This window comes from Melitaea cinxia, chromosome 15 (genome assembly GCF_905220565.1).
Source record: "Melitaea cinxia chromosome 15, ilMelCinx1.1, whole genome shotgun sequence".
Classification (NCBI taxonomy): Eukaryota; Metazoa; Arthropoda; class Insecta; order Lepidoptera; family Nymphalidae; genus Melitaea; species Melitaea cinxia.
Window position 1 is genome coordinate 13206777 of NC_059408.1, and position 17731 is coordinate 13224507.

Below are 17731 nucleotides of genomic sequence, written 5' to 3' on the forward strand. Positions count from 1 at the left end.
TTAATTGATTGAAATTTTGATTTCGGCAAATTTACAACTCACAACTTAAGAACTAAATATTTACAGATAGTTTTGGTATAAATCATGTCCGCGTGGAATTGTGCCAAGAATGCTGGCAGCATTTCCCCTTCGAATCGCTATGCCAATATGTATAATGTTTAATAAACTATTGTTATTTTTTTATTTGGGCAAATTGAGATAAGGATTGATGAATTTTGTATGGAATTAAATAATAATAATAATAATAAATATTATTATTATTGGAACTTTTCTATCCCTTAGTCGCCTCTTACGACACCCACGGGATGAAAGGGGGTGGCTAAATTCTATATGTGGTAGCCACTCAGCTCAGTAAGTTTTAGTATACTTTAAATTGAAATACCTAAATAAGGGGGCGGCAAAATTTTCTTCCGCCCCGGGCGGCCGACAACTACGCTACGCCACTGCTTTGCCAAGTTGATAAGCGATAACTATATATATATATATATATATATATATATATATATATACGAAACTGAAAAGCTGCTTCCTAGTCTTTCCAGAAGCAATATTGCTTGAGAGCATTGTTTTGTTCCTATGGTGAATAAAGTAGTTAGAACTATGTATGAAGAGTCGTGGATAGGGTCGATGACGCTTTTATAATGCTGGTCTTTCAACCGTCCTTTAGCTACAGTACCGTTCAGAGGTGATCCAGACAGTCTCCAAGGAGAAGTCTGGCCTTTTTGCCGAGGCCAGCCTGTCGCTGGAGGGATCCTCTCGCCTGCAGATCCGGGACCCTGCAATTAAAGCCGCTGAAGGCCGCAAAATCTCGCAGGGGTTTGGTCGGTGTTGTACCCCCAAGTGCTGAGGCCGACATACGGTCTAGGACTGCTAACCCGGGCGTCCTGGATACCACCCGTAAAGGGATTCCCCTACTACACAAAAAAAATAAGCTACAGTACCCGCTTACCATTATGTGGACCTTAGCTTACATATCAAATGTTTTGTGTGCATAGTATTACATATACTACACGACCAATAGTTGTAAATTTGCATAGTAATTAATATTAGATAAGCTCGCAGACATATAAGAGGAACAGACTGTACACAAATTACACAAACACTTAGTAATAAACAATATCTCCATCTTGTTCTAACTCGTCTGAATTTCAAATACATCTTTCTTTGTCTTTCAATGTAGTTTATCTAAACGGCTAATTGTTTTTTAGCTACCGACTCGCTGATTTATTTAACAAACAAGTTTTAAAAAAAAAATAGGTAAAAAAACTTTTTAAGTTAAACGGTTTTATGTTAAACATACATTGCAATGTTTAAGATAAATGTACTAAAAACCAAAAAATAATAAAATAGATACAGTCGTGGGAATTATAAACATATGCATAGACTAGACTAAAATAAAACCGTGGGGCACGTCAATTGTCTACAATCGTTGATTAAAATGTTTGTTTTGTAATGTTACACTATAATTAGGCAGTTGTTCAACCGACAACGATGGACGTGTGATAAGTAGGGCTAGAATGTGGAAACAAGCTAGCAAGCTCGATTATAAGCGAGTTTTAGGGTTTCATAGTGGTGAGCGAGTAGTACTTTTATCATATGTTTTGTCGATTCGATAACGATACGAACGATAAACGATTCCTCGCCAGCCAGCAGTGTGAATGTCCAACGATAAACTAGTTGAAACATCTCTTTTATTTACATGGAGTGTATAACTATTGGAATTTCCATGAGCAAGAAAATAGTAAGTAATTTCCTCACCGTCTGCGGGCCAACTGCCTATTTTAACGACGAATTAAACGATTCTTCTATCGCACATTAAGTCGATAATTTGTAGACAATTGACGTGCCCCACGGTTTTATTTTAGTCTAGTCTATGCATATGTTTATAATTCCCACGACTGTATCTATTTTATTATTTTTTGGTTTTTAGTACATTTATCTTAAACATTGCAATGTATGTTTAACATAAAACCGTTTAACTTAAAAAGTTTTTTTACCTATTTTTATTTTCTAGTTTTTAGTTTTTATTTCGCATTCTGTTTAATTCATTTAGTGCTTCATTATTGCAAGGCCCATCTTAAATATTGAGGTTGTATAGTGCACTGTATTCTTCTTGTCAAGCCCTTTTATTTGATACCCATATTGGTGGGATTGATAAAAAATTGTTATCAGACATTTGGTAGCGGCCGCCATCTTGGATTTTAATTTTATATAGTACATTGATTATACTGGTTGAGCACTTTCATTTGATACCCATATTGATGGGATCGATAAAACCTACGTTATCCGCCATTTTGTAGCGGCCGCCATCTTGTATTTCAATTTTTTATAGTATATTGTATTCTGCTTGTTGAGCCCTTTCATTTGATACCCATATTGATGGGATTGATAAAACCTACGTTATCCGCCATTTTGTAGCGGCCGCCATCTTGGATTTCAATTTTTTATAGTATATCGTATTCTGCTTGTTGAGCCCTTTCATTTGATACCCATATTGATGGGATTAATAAAACATAAATTATCCGCCATTTTGTAGCGGCGGCCATCTTGAATTTATAATGATAATAAATAAACATAATTGTATTGTCACCAAAATCCAAAGTGTATACAAAATTTCAGATTAATCGGTTAACAGGAAGAGGGTGAAATTTGAATTACTAAATTTGACCCAAGAATAATAAAAAATAAAACAAACGGGGTGAGCTAAATAAAACCGTTTAATAACTCAAAGTTTTTTTTGTTTAAAGAAACCATAGTTGTGAAATTTAATATTTTATTAATAATACAAATAATTATGTTTATTTATAATTAAGTAAATATGAATAATAGGAAATTATAGTCTTTAATGACTTGTCTACCGCGGAGTTGAATTCAACCCCAAATAATTTATCTACGATATGTCACGATCTCGTAAGTTTTGTACTCTGTAGTCTCCAGCGAGGTTGAATTCACACCACAAATTTTGTCTCCGCAATTTACCCCCAGATGACTAACTCGTTTTGAAACCATATATGACAAAAATAGAGCTTACAATAGTTTACAGCCGAATTTTAATAACTTTAGTACGAAATTAGACAGCAATTGGAACAAACATTGATTCGCTCTTCATAAAAATTTAGTAAGCCGTCCGAAACATTAAGCAAATTATTAACATGAACTTTGTCTTGATACACGATTTAAATTACGCAAATCTCGGATTGCTAAATAGTTACTATATAGTATATAAAGGCAAATGCTAATTTACTAGTTTTTCTCTCTCAAAATAGAAATATTACGGAAAAAAATTCAAGAATTAATTTAATTTATGTCATTATTATGTAATTATTTATGTCATAAAAAATTAAGTAATTATTGTTATTTTTTGAACCTGTCTGTGGGTAAGAAATCAGTGACTTGCTAAAAAAACAATTAGCCGTTTAGCAGGTTAGCCGTCGGATAATTAGCTGAGCTAATTAAGTTAACCGGTTAAATCTGCTAAGCCTATCGGTTAACTACCTAATTAACTAAATTAACATAGAAATAATACATATATAAATCATCATCATCATCATCATCATTACAGCCTATACAGTCCACTGCTGGACATAGGCCTCCACAAGTTTACGCCAAAAATAACGTGAACTCATGTGTTTTGCCCATAGTCACCACGCTGGGCAGGCGGGTTGGTGACCGCCAGAGCTGGGCATTAACTCGTTAATCCGTTAACAGTTAATTAACGAAGTTAACACTTCGAGTAACGGATTAACTTTTAAGCTAACTTATAAAATGGTTAACGGACCCGTTAACAGTTAACCCATTGGAAGTACGCACCGCGCGCGGCGGGAAAAACAGGTTTCGACAAGTTTGGTCGAGCGCGCCGGCACTTGCAGCGCGGAGCGCGTGCCGCGGTGTGAGTGAAACAAATATAGCTTAGGTGTGGCGCGTGCGAGCGGGAAAACTGCACTGTATGAAATTCACTTCACATTGTTTTTGTTTTGGTTTCATTACTTATTATCGGCGGTTACGGTCAAGAGCTAACGAGTGTTTGTTTTGTTTTCTTGTCTTTTCCTGCTAAATTGCGTATTTATATGAGCAGTGCAGTTGGTGTGGTGTAAGTTTATAAATAAAGTGTGTGATCATTAAAAAAATATCATGGATTCAGATTCCAGTGAGACTGAAGAAAATTCATGGCCACATTTGAGTGAGTATGTTGATTTTGTATCCAAATCGGGACAACAAATACTCTTTGTGTGTAAAAGATGCTTGCCTAAAGAAACAAAAATAAAAGTTCATGCATCGAGCCTCAACAATTTAAAACAACACATGAGGAGAGTTCACGAGTCCCAATACATACGGTTTGAAGAGATTATCAGGGCGGGATCTAATCGGGGCAAGCCTAAGAGGAAAATCGTTGAAGCTGAAAATAAAAATGACGATGATAGCGCCGCAAGTACCAGTAATCCAGGTAAAAAAATACGTCAGAGGAGCATTGGAGAATCTTTCGGTATTGCATCTACCGGTAGTGGTGTACCTCATACCAAAGTGGACAAATGTATAGTAAACTTTTTTATTTCTAACATGATTCCGTTACATGTTGTCGAAAGCGAAACATTTGATATGTTGATAAAAACATTAAACCCCAGCAAAAAAACAATGTCAAGAAGAACTTTGGGCAGACGTATTGCTGACGAACACGCTCAATTGAAGCAGCACCTGATTAAGCAAGTAATTAATATACGTAAGTATTCTGTTTGTCCATACTTATTTTTATTTGGTTGGTTTATTCATCTACACTCTACAGTTTCTAAACTATATCATAAAGAGGCTCTTTATAACTACACTATACAGGGTGTAACAGAAAGGGTATATACAGCAAGGGGGTTAATGTACCCAATGAACTGAGTAAATAGAGCCTTTACGAGAGGCTTTACGACAAGAAGTGCAGGTAATTTTTTTTCTGAACTAATCCGCCAAGCTCTGTAGGACGGAATTTTGTATGGAATAATTGTTTATTTTTCTGAATAATTTTTAGGAAAACTCCAAGGACAGTGTTAGTGGTGGAGGAAGTAATGGAGGGAGTAGTGATAACGAGGAAGACTTTTTTAAGTCGGTAACTACCCAGTGCAAGGAAAGGCCAACGAGGCAGAACTCTTTGAAGACAAAAGCTCAAAGCATAGTCAAAATGTGGCTAGATACACCATCCAAGGACTCACTTGACGACGCTGCATTCTTTGGAGACCAGATTTTGATTAATCTTTTTATCAAATATAACACGGCAATACCTTCAAGCGCAGCAGTTGAACGTCTTTTTTCAACGGGAAAAGATATTTTAGCACCGAAAAGAGCATCTCTTTCTGATGAAAATTTTAATATGTTGATGTTCATGAAAGGGAACATGCACATAGTGCCGGACAGCTAAATTTAGTTGAAAAAAGACGTTCAACTTCAAATACAGAATGCAAATTTAGTTAAATCAATCAATGGATTTAATTTAATTTGCATTCTGTATTTTATTGTTTTATAAAAATAATTAATAAATAAAAAATAAAATAAAGTTTATTTCTTTAACTAGAGTTTACAATAATATTTTACATACTAGCGAGAACTTCCATTAAGCAAATTAAAAAATTTGCTTTTATACTTCATTCTTTATCGGTATTAAATCATCAGCAATTAATATATTGCTTTTTTAGTCATATGTTAACGATTAACGATTAACTTTAACTTGCGTTAAATCTTCTAAAATGTAGCGTTTTAACGTTTAACGAAACTAATTTTTGTATTAGCGTAATAGCGATTAACGAAGCTAACCATTTGATTAACGGTGCCCAGCTCTGGTGACCGCAGTACTGGCTTTGTCGCATCGAAGACGCTGCTGCCCGTCTTCGGCCTGTGTATTTCAAAGCCAGCAGTTGGTCGGCTTATTAAGTTCCAAGGTGGTAGCGGAACTGTGTTATCCCTTAGTCGCCTCTTACGACACCCACGGGAAGAGAGGGGGTGGCTATATTCTTTAGTACCGTAGCCACACAGTACACATAAATACAAATATTATATTACACCCAGACTCAGGCGGGAAACGAACCCGCAACCCGCAGAACAGAAAGCAGGGCCACTACAAACTGCACCAACGGGCTAGTCATATCAAATAAAAGACTAGGCTGCACAAAGTGAAGTGCTTGCCTTTTTGTTATAAGAAAGAAAAATGTCAATAAACATAAATTGACATTTGTCAAACCGACAAAAAATTTGACACATTCACATGTCAGTAACATTTTCTGACTTTTCTGTAAACAATTAAAAATAAGCGTCGCGAATGTTCTTTGTCTTCTTTCTGATTATAAATATTGTGCACGTATTATAATATCCATATTTATGTTTTTTTAATCCTTGAACAGTGGGTATAATAATGCATCATGGTAAATGCTATGAAAGGAGTTCTTGTTGAATGGTACGTATTCAATGAAACAAACATGCGTTTTATTATTTTCATATACTATTAATAGAGACAATTAAAGGCTATGATGTACATAACCGGCCTCTAATTTATGGGAGGTTAAATTTTTGTTATTTCTGACTCTACCTTAACTCCGGTGCTGCGCGAAGTGTACTCATGATCCGTTCCACGACTTTCATACGTTATTTTCGAACAAATGTACGTAAAAACGATCTCTACTGCAAGATCAACATATGACACGAATTGACCTTTAACGACTGACAAATAGACACTTTTAAACAAAATAACGTGTCAGACATAATATTCTAATAAAATTAGTAACATTAATACCCAAAACCGAATCGGAGCACCCCACTGTCCACGTGCTCTTGGTCTGCCCTACCCCTAGAGTGTTTTTTTTAAGCCGGAGGCGTGGAAGGAGGGCAGCCCTCGCCCGCCGTGCGAAAGTGCGTGAACGAATGAGTAGAGGAGCGGCTGCAAAGATGGTAGGTTAATTTTTTCCGATTTCAAAATTCATCCTTAAAACTTTAACGACGATATCTCTGTAACCACGGGGTTTACACGATAATAGTAGTCCAGGGGTAAAAAAACCAAGGCTCCCTCCCTCCCCTTCACCCCCTCTCTCCCCTAGCCCCATAATTTAGAGACTGATTTTGTACACAATTACTGTGGTAATCTAGAGTGACTGGTACTTCTTGAAAAAATAAAAAAATCCTATAGACCTAACCTCAAAATTGGACCGTTCATTGGCATAATTTCGTTCCGTGACGTTGCCGACGCTTCATACGGTGGCAGCCCCTTCGCCCTTATGTAACAAAATGCAGACACCCATGTGTCTGTTACAGCGGGCAGGGGCTGCCCTCCTCAGCGCCTTCGGCTTCTATAGAATTGTACTACATAAAATATTTTTATTATTATTGGCACGCATTTTTATGATAGTTTAACATCAGACCAGCAGTTCTAAAACTATCTAGAATCACTAAAATAGTCCAACAATGACAGCTTTTTGCTGTTATAATTATATCAAATATATAATTTATTTTTTCAATATATAGACATACATATTTTTATACACCTACATATCTCTTGAAAGACCCTTTCTTTTTCCTTGCCAGTTTTATAATTTTATTGATTATGTTTAATATCGTATTATATTGTTGTTTCTATTTCTGTGATTGTTTTGTCTAAATGTTTTTTATCTATGTCTATACATTTTTAATAGTAGTGTTGGTAATCACAAAACCTGAGAACTGATGGATCATTTTTTGCCAATTTTTTTTCAAATTTGAATATTTTTATTCAAATTTGAAAAAAAATTAAACTTAACTTAATACTCTAAATAATGTTCATATAGAATGAAAAAACACCAAAATTGTAAATCCGTCTTTTGGATCAGTCAGTTTTTAATAAAATTATTATAAAGAAAACAAAAGTTAAACACTGAAAGCTTTACTTAGGTCAAATAGATATTATCTTAAAAACATTTTTTCAAATTAACTAATAAGTATAACATTATTCAATTTTCTATGTAGTCCAGGTCAGCTGGTATGTTAAAGTTCTGATCAATAATATCATTATCAATTTGAAAGTTATTTTTAATATAGGATTTCAGTATATAAATATTCTCAGTCCATCTATTTGCTGCTGTTTTTAATTCCTGAAACATTAAATAATATTTATAATATATCCTCAATGACCTTACTAACATTGTTCTGTTTTATGAACTACCAAACATGCTAAGCCAAGAAGCTTAAGATTTAGGCATTGTGTAAGAATCATCTACCATATACAGGTGTCCCAAAACTCAACGTTAAGCCGGAACGGGGTGATAGGATTGATTGTAACTATCATGAGAAAAATCAGAAAAAAAATCTACCCCATGCAGCTTAAAAATTATGGGCATTTAAGAAAAACTTAGAAATTTGGTCAAACTGTAAAGACTTTAAGAAAGATGTACTAAAGTTCCTTGGCAAGTGCCATTAAAAGTTTGCGCATTTAATCAGGATTTGAAAAATGGTACAATACTTGTTAGTTTCATGCAAAAAAAAGGAGTAAATAATAAAAACCTCAAGTAACCCGATTTTTGCTAACCCACTATACTCCGTTTAAATGTTTTTTATTTACACAAACTCTTGGTAGTTTCTTAATTTTACGATAAAATGATGAGAGAGATGGATAGTGGATATGTTTGCCATGAGCGAGATTATCCTGAAAGGATTTCATTTTGTAGAACAATGCTACAAAGACATAATGAAAATCCCCAATACATCCAAAAAATTCTCTAGTCAGATGAATGTGCATTTAAAAAAGATGGTTACATAAAATTACACAATTTTCACGAGTGGCTTGTACCAAATCCACATTTAATGCGAGAAGGCAGATCCCAGTATCGCTTTAAAGTAAACCTGTGGACCGGAATTTTAAACGGCAAAATTGTTGGGCCTGTTGAGCTGCCTGAGAACTTGAATGGTACAAATTACCAACATTTTTAAAGGAAAGTTTACCAACTTCGTTAGAGGACGTACCACTAACAGATCGTCGCCACATGTGGTATCAACAAGATGGCTAGTTCTAGAAATGTTATTTAAGGTTACGGTTTCTAAGTTAAATGAACAATAATAATAAAAATTAACCACAATAACCGAAAAATGGTTACAGTTTGGCCAAATTTCTAAGTTTTTCTTAAATGCCCACAATTTTCAAACTGCATGGAGTAAATTTTTTTCTGGCCCGTTCCGGCTTGACGTTGAGTTTTGGAACACTCTGTACAAGAACACACAAAAAAAAAATTAAATGAAAAACACTGCAGGCCAAAAGTTTAAGACCACACTTAAAGAACATAATTATCTCTCAATTGTAACGAAATCCCGTGAGATAAATAAAAGAAATGTACACCTGCATATTCTATTGTTAATGTAAAATATCTAAATAAATTATTCTTTTATTTAATTTCAAGTTATTAGACAATAAACTTGTATTGTTTTCAAACATCGACAAACGCTGCGTTAGAGCCAAATGGTAGAGTCGTAACAATATTTTTATATGCTAATAAATGATTGCTTTACTATTGTTTCCATTAGCCAATAATTAGGGATTTTTTAGATTCTAAAAACACATGTTTCCGACTTATTATTATCTGAGTTTACATGGGTTTGTTCACAAACAATCTCAATTAGTCTAAAATTTGGTTTCTACAGTGAAGACGTCTAAAAATGGGAAAAACACGCGAAATTAGCAGTGTAGTGCGTTCTGCCATCGTTGTTTTTACATAATGAAGACAAATCCGAACGTGTGATTGCTTTACAATTGAAGTTATCGAAGACTTATGTTCATGGAACATTAACTCGATACAAGGAGACAGGCAGTTTTCAAGATCGTCCACGCTCGGGATGGCCGAGATCTACCACGTCAAGTGAAGATCATTTCATTGTTGTTACCAGCAAGCGAAATAGACGCTTAACAGCACCAGAAATCCGCGTTGAAGTAAACAAAACCCGAGTTAAACCTCTATCATTGACTACAGTAAAACGGCGACTGAGAGATGCGAAGTTGTATGGTCGCGTCGCCGTTCGAAAACCTCTGCTAAGGCCACAAAATAAGAAAAAACGGATGCAATGGGCCCTTGCCCATCGAGATTGGACTGAAGAAGATTTTAAAAAAGTTCTTTGAACCGATGAATCCAAGTTTGTGCTATTCGGTTCAAAACGGAGAATTTACGTTCGACGCAGTGCCCAAGAAAAGATGATGCCAGACTGTGTAGTCCCAACAATAAAGTATGGTCTGGGGTTGCTTTTCTAGCCAAGGAACTGGCGATTTGATAAAAATTGACGGAATCATGAAAAAGGAACAGTACAAAATTTTTTTAGAACAAAATGCCGTTCCTTCGTGGTTGAGATTAATTGGAGATGGATTCGTTTTCCAACAGAACAATGATCCTAAGCATAGCCCAAAATTATGCAGAGGATATTTGGAAGAGAAAGAGGCACAAGGCCTGTTAAAAAACATGGTTTGGTCTCCTCAAAGCCCGGATCTCAATCCCATTGAGCTTTTGTGGGAAGAGCTTGATTGGAACGTCCGTAATTGTGGTCCATCCTCGGGAGAACAAATGTGGAATGCTTTGTGCGAAAGTTGGAGTAATATATCACAAGAAACAATTAACAAATTGATTGCCCGTATGCCGAGACTTGTGAAAAAAGTCATAGAGTGTAAAGGAGGGTTTTTTGATGATAAATCAGTTTAGCTAACTATAATAGCCTTTTTTAGCATGGACTGTTAATATTTGTTTACGCTTTTCAACTATATTGATTGTCAAAAAGTATTTTATTGGATAATTTAAAAGTTTAATTAAACATTTAATATTTTATTGGAGTTTAATTTAATTTTCGTACTTTAATTAAGGTGGTCTTAAACTTTTGGCCTGCAGTGTATGTAAATTCGTTTGTAAGTTATTATACTATGACAAATAAAGATTATTTTTTATGATAGATTAATATAATACAAAATTTAAAATAAAATAATATACATATAAACAATGTGAGAACATACTTCAACTTCAATTTTTAATTGTGCAATGTATTCAGGGTCCGAATCTCTATATTTTTGTAGTTCTTTCTTAAGTTCTGACTCTCTTTTTGTTACTTCATCCAACAATTTCAATAATACATTTCTCTCCTCACTTGTTTCACGATCAGCCTACAAATGAAGATTACAAATAAATATTATATAAACATATAATTAAATTATACACAGCCGTCTGTATATAAGAGATATTTGGAAAAACCAATCAGTTTTTAGTAGAGTAAAAAAGGCACAACATTTGTTTTCAGAAGTTTAATCTGCTTGTTTATAACTATTCTATAGTAGCACAAAATCTTTTGTACAAAATTAGATTTGAATATCACATTTTTCTTAAAATCCAATAAAAGTTTCATCTTGATAATCTACAAATAAGCTATATTACATTCTTTATCACTATTTTACTATTTCCAATTTCGACAATTTTATTCATTAAAATTATTACGTAATTATGTAGTATACCAATTAGACTAGCCCGTTGGTGCAGTTTGCAGTGAACTTACTTTGTGCTCCGGGGGTTGAGGGTTCGATTCGCCGCCTCGATCTGGGTGTGATATATATATTTATTTATATATAACTATCTATTATTTCTGTCTATCGAAAAAAAAATGTAGCCATATTATTCGGCTGTTACCTATAACACAGGCATTAACTTTCTTACTGTAGGAACAGACGACTATGTATGTGAAAAAATATAACAAGTATAAAAACGAAATAAACTTACAGATTCTAATATAATAGCCTCTTCCGTTTTTTTTAATTTTTTTGATATTTCTTCAAACTCATCCTGTGTATTGAGAAATTTTCTTTTCTTAGCGTTTTTTGCTTTGCTGTTAATTAATGAATAAATGCATATTGTAATATTGTAACAAGTTCAACAAAATCTTTCTGATAATAAAAGACATTACTTATAAGTAAAGTACAAGTGTACAATATCTTTATATGTACCTTGGAAATGACCAGAAGTATATTGAAGTACCAATTTTCTCAGAATCAACTAAGTGATCGTCGACTAGGCTTTGAACTACTTCCTTTACTGATTGCATTGTTATGCCTTTTTCTTTTGGAGCGATTTTTTCTAACTCCTTTAAAAAGTTGCTATCAATTACATTAAAAAATTAATACTTTAAGAGACAGACTATGATTGCTTTAATATATACCTTTAGTTGATAGAAATCTTTACTTTGATGAAATATCTCCAACATTCTTATCTTCTTCTCATCAGCACTTAGACCTCGTTTCTTAGACATCCCTTTGTTTTCTAGCGATCCGGCAATGAAGCAGTTCCTTCTCCACTTGGACGAAACTCTCGCACTTGGTAGAAAATTTATCCTACAAGACCTAGACGAAACACATTTGTTCATATCTTCAGACATCGTCGACACATTACAAGCTCGTGTCGACGACTTAATGGACCAACTTAGCTTCCCTATTCATGATAAAGGATTGTAAAAAAATAAAATGACGTCGAGAGAATCAGGGAGAGTTAAAGATGCGGAGAAGAGGAGGGTTTTAGACAACGCAGCAAGAAAACGCAGAGCTAGGAAAGCAATAGAAGCACTCGAACAAGATAACTTTCATGAAGACCCACACGCAGATCTGGTTATGTCCAAAAAAGTTCCCAAGTTTGCAGACTCCAATGAAAAACCTACTAGGAAAAAGAAATCAAAGAGTGCCGAGTATTATAAAATGAAGTTTAGAAAATCTTTTGCGCAACTTGTTGAAGAAGAAGCTAGTTTTAGACCTGATCCACCCAACTATTTGTCAGCTCAGGTTCCACCTTCCAAGTAAGTCATCTGTTATCACCAAACTGACTACTAGCTGAAATTTTACGACAAAAATTGGATGCGTAAAGCTTTTATCCTGATTTTTTCATTATAGAGCATATTCAATAAATTTTATTCGTAAATTGCAATAAGGTTAAAAGTGATTAAGACTATGTAAATTATAGAATCAAGTAATGAATTATTTCTAATGATTTCTTTGAACGAGTAAGTTAACTTTTATATTGGTTGAATCAATTGAATCGAATTGATGTCTTCTATAAGTGACAAAATAACTTTTCGGGGTATAACATAGTAATTTGATTTCATTTATCTAAAAATGCAATTATTGTTATGTTTTTCAGATTTCCTGATCGTCATTTCTGCGCTGTTTGTGGATTTCCGTCAAACTACACATGCATTCCTTGCGGAGCGCGATATTGCTGCGTCCGATGTCTCGGAACACATTTAGATACAAGATGTCTTAAATGGACCGCATAAACAATTTTTTTTTTAATTTTATGTTGTGATTTCATAAATAAAATTAAAACATTAAATTAAAATGTCGTGTTTGGCTTGTTTAACACATTCAGTGCCATTGACACGCCTAGCGTGTCCACACTAATTCTTATCTGCATGCCGCCAGCACGCCGGGCGTGCTCACCGTTTTTCATCTATATCTCAAAGATTAGACAATATTATTGTCCGAAAGACTCTGAGCATAAACTTTCTGCCGTAAGCTAAAGTATTCTGAAGTGGTTCCAGGATCTGATATTTTTTTAAGGTTCATCAAAAATAATCTATTATGTAATGCCGCGAACATACCAGGCGTGTTCATCTCCAGCAGTTCTCAATCTTTTATATTATTAGGTCAATTTACTACATTTATAATGCCAATAATAAAATATAGAATATTTTTTATAAGTTATCATTTATTTTATTCCTTGGCACTTAGGTTGAACAAAAAAGATAAAATAAATTGCATAAAATATTTACCTATAATGTACCCCTTTAGGTACCTAATTATAAACGCTTATCAGCTGTTGTGTAACTCGGATCTGTTTCCTTCTCTCTCTTTCACCAATATCTTTTCATTCATCGGAAGAAGACAAAACCCTGCCCAGGATCTATTCCAATGTTATAAAGCTGAAGAGTTTGTTTGTTTGGTTGAACGCGCTAATCTCAGGAATAACTGGGCCCATTTGAAAAAATCTTTCGGTGTTTGATAGCACATTTATTGAGGAAGGCTATAGGCTACTTTTTATCCCTAAAAAGTAAATGGTTCCCGTAAGACGTGGGTAAAACCGCGGGGCACTGCTAATATTAGATACGTTTGGCGATCGTTTATAAATAAAGTCCCTAGTAGGAATACCATTTACTTCAGTTGCTTGCCAATTATTTTTTTGGTAATAAAACAAACCCGAGTGTCATAAAAAGATTAGGTGAGCCGCACATTGGGACGTTACCATGCCTGCCGTAAGGTCTGTAACAGAGAGCGCAACAGGCGGCGTCCTATTCCCACGTTTTATTGCACCACGGGCAGCAAGTCTTTAACATTAGTATAGCTCCTTACATCAGTGTTCGAAGTGTTCGACATCGGATGTTTCCTACGATCTCTTCCTTTCACTGGATTTACGTTTATACTTACGAAGACCCCGGCTTGTGTTATTGGACCCTGTGATTGCTTTTGCAAAGACCCCGGCTAGTGTTATTGGACCTTGTGATTTCTCTTGCATAGACCCCCGCTTGTGTTATTGGACCTTGTGATTACTCTTGCAAAGACCCCGACTAGTGTTACTTTTGTGATTGTTTTTACGACGAGCTCAGCTTGTCCTTGTGAAGAATTTGGTATCCTTACCGGCTTCGCTAATTACTTCGCTTAAAACGGTGGTAAGTTAAATTATACTCTTATTATAAATGTGAAAGATACCTACATAGTTCGTTTCATTAACGTGAAAAATAATAATCTTAACAAATACAGTGTAAACTCCAAATAACGACACTGAAGGGACTGTGCATTTTATGGCGTTATAGAGAGGTGTCGTTAAATGGAGAGAAGAAAAATCAGAATTCTAAAAATATTTCAGACTAGTTTTAGTAGTTATGTACACAAAAACAATCTTATTTAATCTTATTGGGTATAGTCTGTTATTTTTGTATGACGTCTTTTGCTTTTACTTCGCCATGTTTACAGTTTGAAAGTTTGTGAGCAACTGAGGTCTGACAAAAATGATACCGTATAGATAATGCATGACATGTATACGACATCAACGCATTGGGTAATAACCTGTAATGTTGGTGTAAGTGTTTATAAATAAATAAATGACGCCTATTTATTAGTCATGGTCAAAAACAGTAGATACACGTGCAAGCAATCCCAATTTGAAAACAAAAGAATGAATTTCTTAGAAAGTTCGGTTTGCATGGTGCCGACTGTCGAGATTATAGTGGGCTAGGATAATAAAACGACAAAAAAACGTACACAGCTGCGCAGTTTTTATAAATTTTAGCAACTTACAAGGTATTTTACGTCGTTATTGAGAGTGAGTGTGACGCTATGTAGAGTGTATCATTGTATGGTAGACAAACTAAACCAACCAAAGTCAATTGATTTCGATGCTTTAGAGAATTTGTCGTTAAATCGAGTGACGTTACATGGAATTTACACTTGTTGTACGAGTTTACACTGTATAATAAATTCAATAGATACATAATTTGTTTGTTTCATACACTTTAATCGGTCCAAACATTGCGAGTTTTGGCGGGATACTTTAAACGTATTGTATTTGTACACACAATTTGTACACTGCAACTTTAATCATTTTCTGTCATATTAATAATATTTTGATGACTTTTGATATTTGAAAAAATGATTTTACATTTTAGGTAATGGATCCAATCGACAATTCTATGCCATCTTGCTCATGGGAAGACCCAAATTGGGTTTACCATGGGATAGAAGAAACTTTAGGAGCTATGGTAACTCTGGAATCAACTCCTCCAAGAGATGAACCAACTTCGTGTTTGACTGACGCTGAGCTCTATGGCATACTCTGTGACAATATTATTGACGAAATGGAAACAGATGAATCCGAACCGGAACCGGAACCCGAACTGGAAGTGCAGAACATTGAAGAAGTACCTGCTATTAATGTACCCGATCGTGAATGGTGCCCAGGTAATCCTTGTGATTATCCAGTAATACCATTCACGCAGACTCCAGGCCTCAAAGAAGATATCGTCGATACACCCATTGGCTACTTTGATGCTATATGCAATATGGAGTTACTTCAATTGCTAACAGATTGCACTAACAATTACGGTGAACGCGAGCAGTCGTCAGCTAGTGCGGACAAAAGTAGAAGTAAATCGTGGAAGGCAATAAGTTGTGAAGAGTTGAAACTGTTTTTTGGCCTACTTCTTCATATGGGTTTTATAAAACTAAATAGATTATGTGATTATTGGAAACAAGATATTTTTTTTAATCAGCCAATATTTTCATTGACGATGGCAAGAAATAGGTTTTTACTTATTTTAAGAATGTTATGCGTTAGTATAGGAGAAACAGCAACAAGTTATAGCAAAATCAAAAATATAATAGATTTTTTTAACAAAAGAATGTCAGAATTATATTACCCAACAAAAAATATTGTTATTGATGAGTCAATGATGCTTTGGAGAGGTAGATTACGCTTTAGGCAATATATGAAAGGAAAAAAAAATAAGTATGGTCTGAAGTTCTATGCACTAGCTGACCAGTCTGGGGTAATATTGAAACTGCACCTGTACGGCGGTGCGTCTGATGTTATTGTGGGAGGATTAAACCACGTTAACAAAGTGGTAATGCATTTGATAAAAGAATATTTAAATGTAGGGCACCATTTATTTATGGATAATTTTTATACAAGCGTTAATTTGATAGAAGATTTATACTATAAGAATACTTATTGTACAGGAACACTACGAAAATTTCGAAAAAATAATCCTCAATTAGTTGTAAAAACAAAATTAAAAAAAGGTGAATTGTGTATACAACATAAAAATAATGTGTGTATAATTAAATGGTTGGATAAGAGGGAAGTCATGGCGATCTCTAGCAAATACAAAGGCAACTTTAACATTATTACTAATCGAAGGGGGCAAAGTAAAGCAAAACCAGAAATGATAACAAAATATAATAAAAATATGAATGCAATAGATAAGCATGACCAAATGCTATCATATTATACGTGCGAGCATAAATCTTTGCGGTGGTATAAAAAAGTTATCATTCACATCATGCAGATCGTCATGATCAACTCTTATTTCCTGTACAATGAGTATTCAACTCGAAAATTAAGCTTATATGATTTCCGATTAAGCGTCATAAAATCCATCGTGGAACCCTACATAGAACGGGAACAACAAATCCCATTACATAGACAGGTACATTGCTTGATGAAATTGGAAAAAAATTATCACGGAAAAACCAAACGAAAAAGATGCGTACATTGCTGGAGAACAAAAAAAGGAAGAGTAATGTCGCTATTTGGTTGCGACACCTGTCCGCAACAGCCAGGCTTGTGCATGGAATGTTTCAGACCGTATCACAAATATTAAGTGGTACTAAACTTATTCATAGATACCTACTGATTAAGTAAGAGTTGTACTCCACTTATCAAAAAAAAAATTTTTCCAATGTGCATTTGATCAAAGAAAAGGACAATTTCTATTGATAATTATTGTATAATATTGTTGGTCTAATTACGTTGATTTTTTAACATTTATCTTTAACATAAGTAGTAACTATAATATTGTACACACAATAAGTGCTTTAATAAAGACGTTGATTTCTCAAATCACTATTATTATTTCAATTGAAATCACAACCCTTAGGAACTCAATTTCTTTCCTCAAGAGAATCATAGAAACCTTTTAAACAATCAAGGCAACTAATTTCTCACTTTTCTTTAAAAATATC

The 17731-nt window shown here is 34.4% G+C and overlaps 3 protein-coding genes across 3 annotated transcripts in view; 2 read left to right on the plus strand and 1 right to left on the minus strand.

Moving 5' to 3' along the window:
* The first annotated feature begins 6237 nt into the window (after window positions 1–6237).
* LOC123660306 (general transcription factor IIH subunit 5) lies at window positions 6238–12479 on the plus strand. Its single transcript, XM_045595409.1, has 2 exons — window positions 6238–6427; window positions 12274–12479. Exons 1-2 carry the CDS (start codon window positions 6393–6395, stop codon window positions 12458–12460), a joined length of 222 nt encoding a protein of 73 aa, XP_045451365.1. The 5' UTR covers window positions 6238–6392; the 3' UTR covers window positions 12461–12479.
* The window catches only part of LOC123660304 (meiotic nuclear division protein 1 homolog), a 14245-nt gene continuing 4319 nt past the window's right edge, over window positions 7806–17731 (minus strand). The window contains exons 2-6 of the mRNA XM_045595406.1: window positions 12169–12349; window positions 11957–12093; window positions 11733–11838; window positions 10979–11125; window positions 7806–8090 (exon numbers count right to left, since the gene is read on the minus strand). Coding sequence (XP_045451362.1) covers window positions 7950–8090; window positions 10979–11125; window positions 11733–11838; window positions 11957–12093; window positions 12169–12258 — 621 coding nt within the window. The 5' untranslated portion in view covers window positions 12259–12349 and the 3' untranslated portion in view covers window positions 7806–7949. The remainder of the gene's footprint in view (window positions 8091–10978; window positions 11126–11732; window positions 11839–11956; window positions 12094–12168; window positions 12350–17731) is intronic.
* Window positions 12371–13334, plus strand: LOC123660305 (zinc finger HIT domain-containing protein 1). Its single transcript, XM_045595407.1, has 2 exons — window positions 12371–12795; window positions 13137–13334. The coding sequence occupies exons 1-2, from the start codon at window positions 12470–12472 to the stop codon at window positions 13270–13272; spliced, it is 462 nt and encodes a 153-aa protein (XP_045451363.1). The 5' UTR covers window positions 12371–12469; the 3' UTR covers window positions 13273–13334.

Coding starts and splice junctions, on each gene's coding strand:
- LOC123660306 (XM_045595409.1), top strand. CDS start 6,393: ATGGTAAATGCTATGAAAGGAGTTCTTGTTGAATG. Junction 6,428..12,273: donor AAAGGAGTTCTTGTTGAATG/GTACGTATTCAA, acceptor TTTGTTTTCTAG/CGATCCGGCAATGAAGCAGT.
- LOC123660305 (XM_045595407.1), top strand. CDS start 12,470: ATGACGTCGAGAGAATCAGGGAGAGTTAAAGATGCGGAGAAGAGGAGG. Junction 12,796..13,136: donor GCTCAGGTTCCACCTTCCAA/GTAAGTCATCTG, acceptor TATGTTTTTCAG/ATTTCCTGATCGTCATTTCT.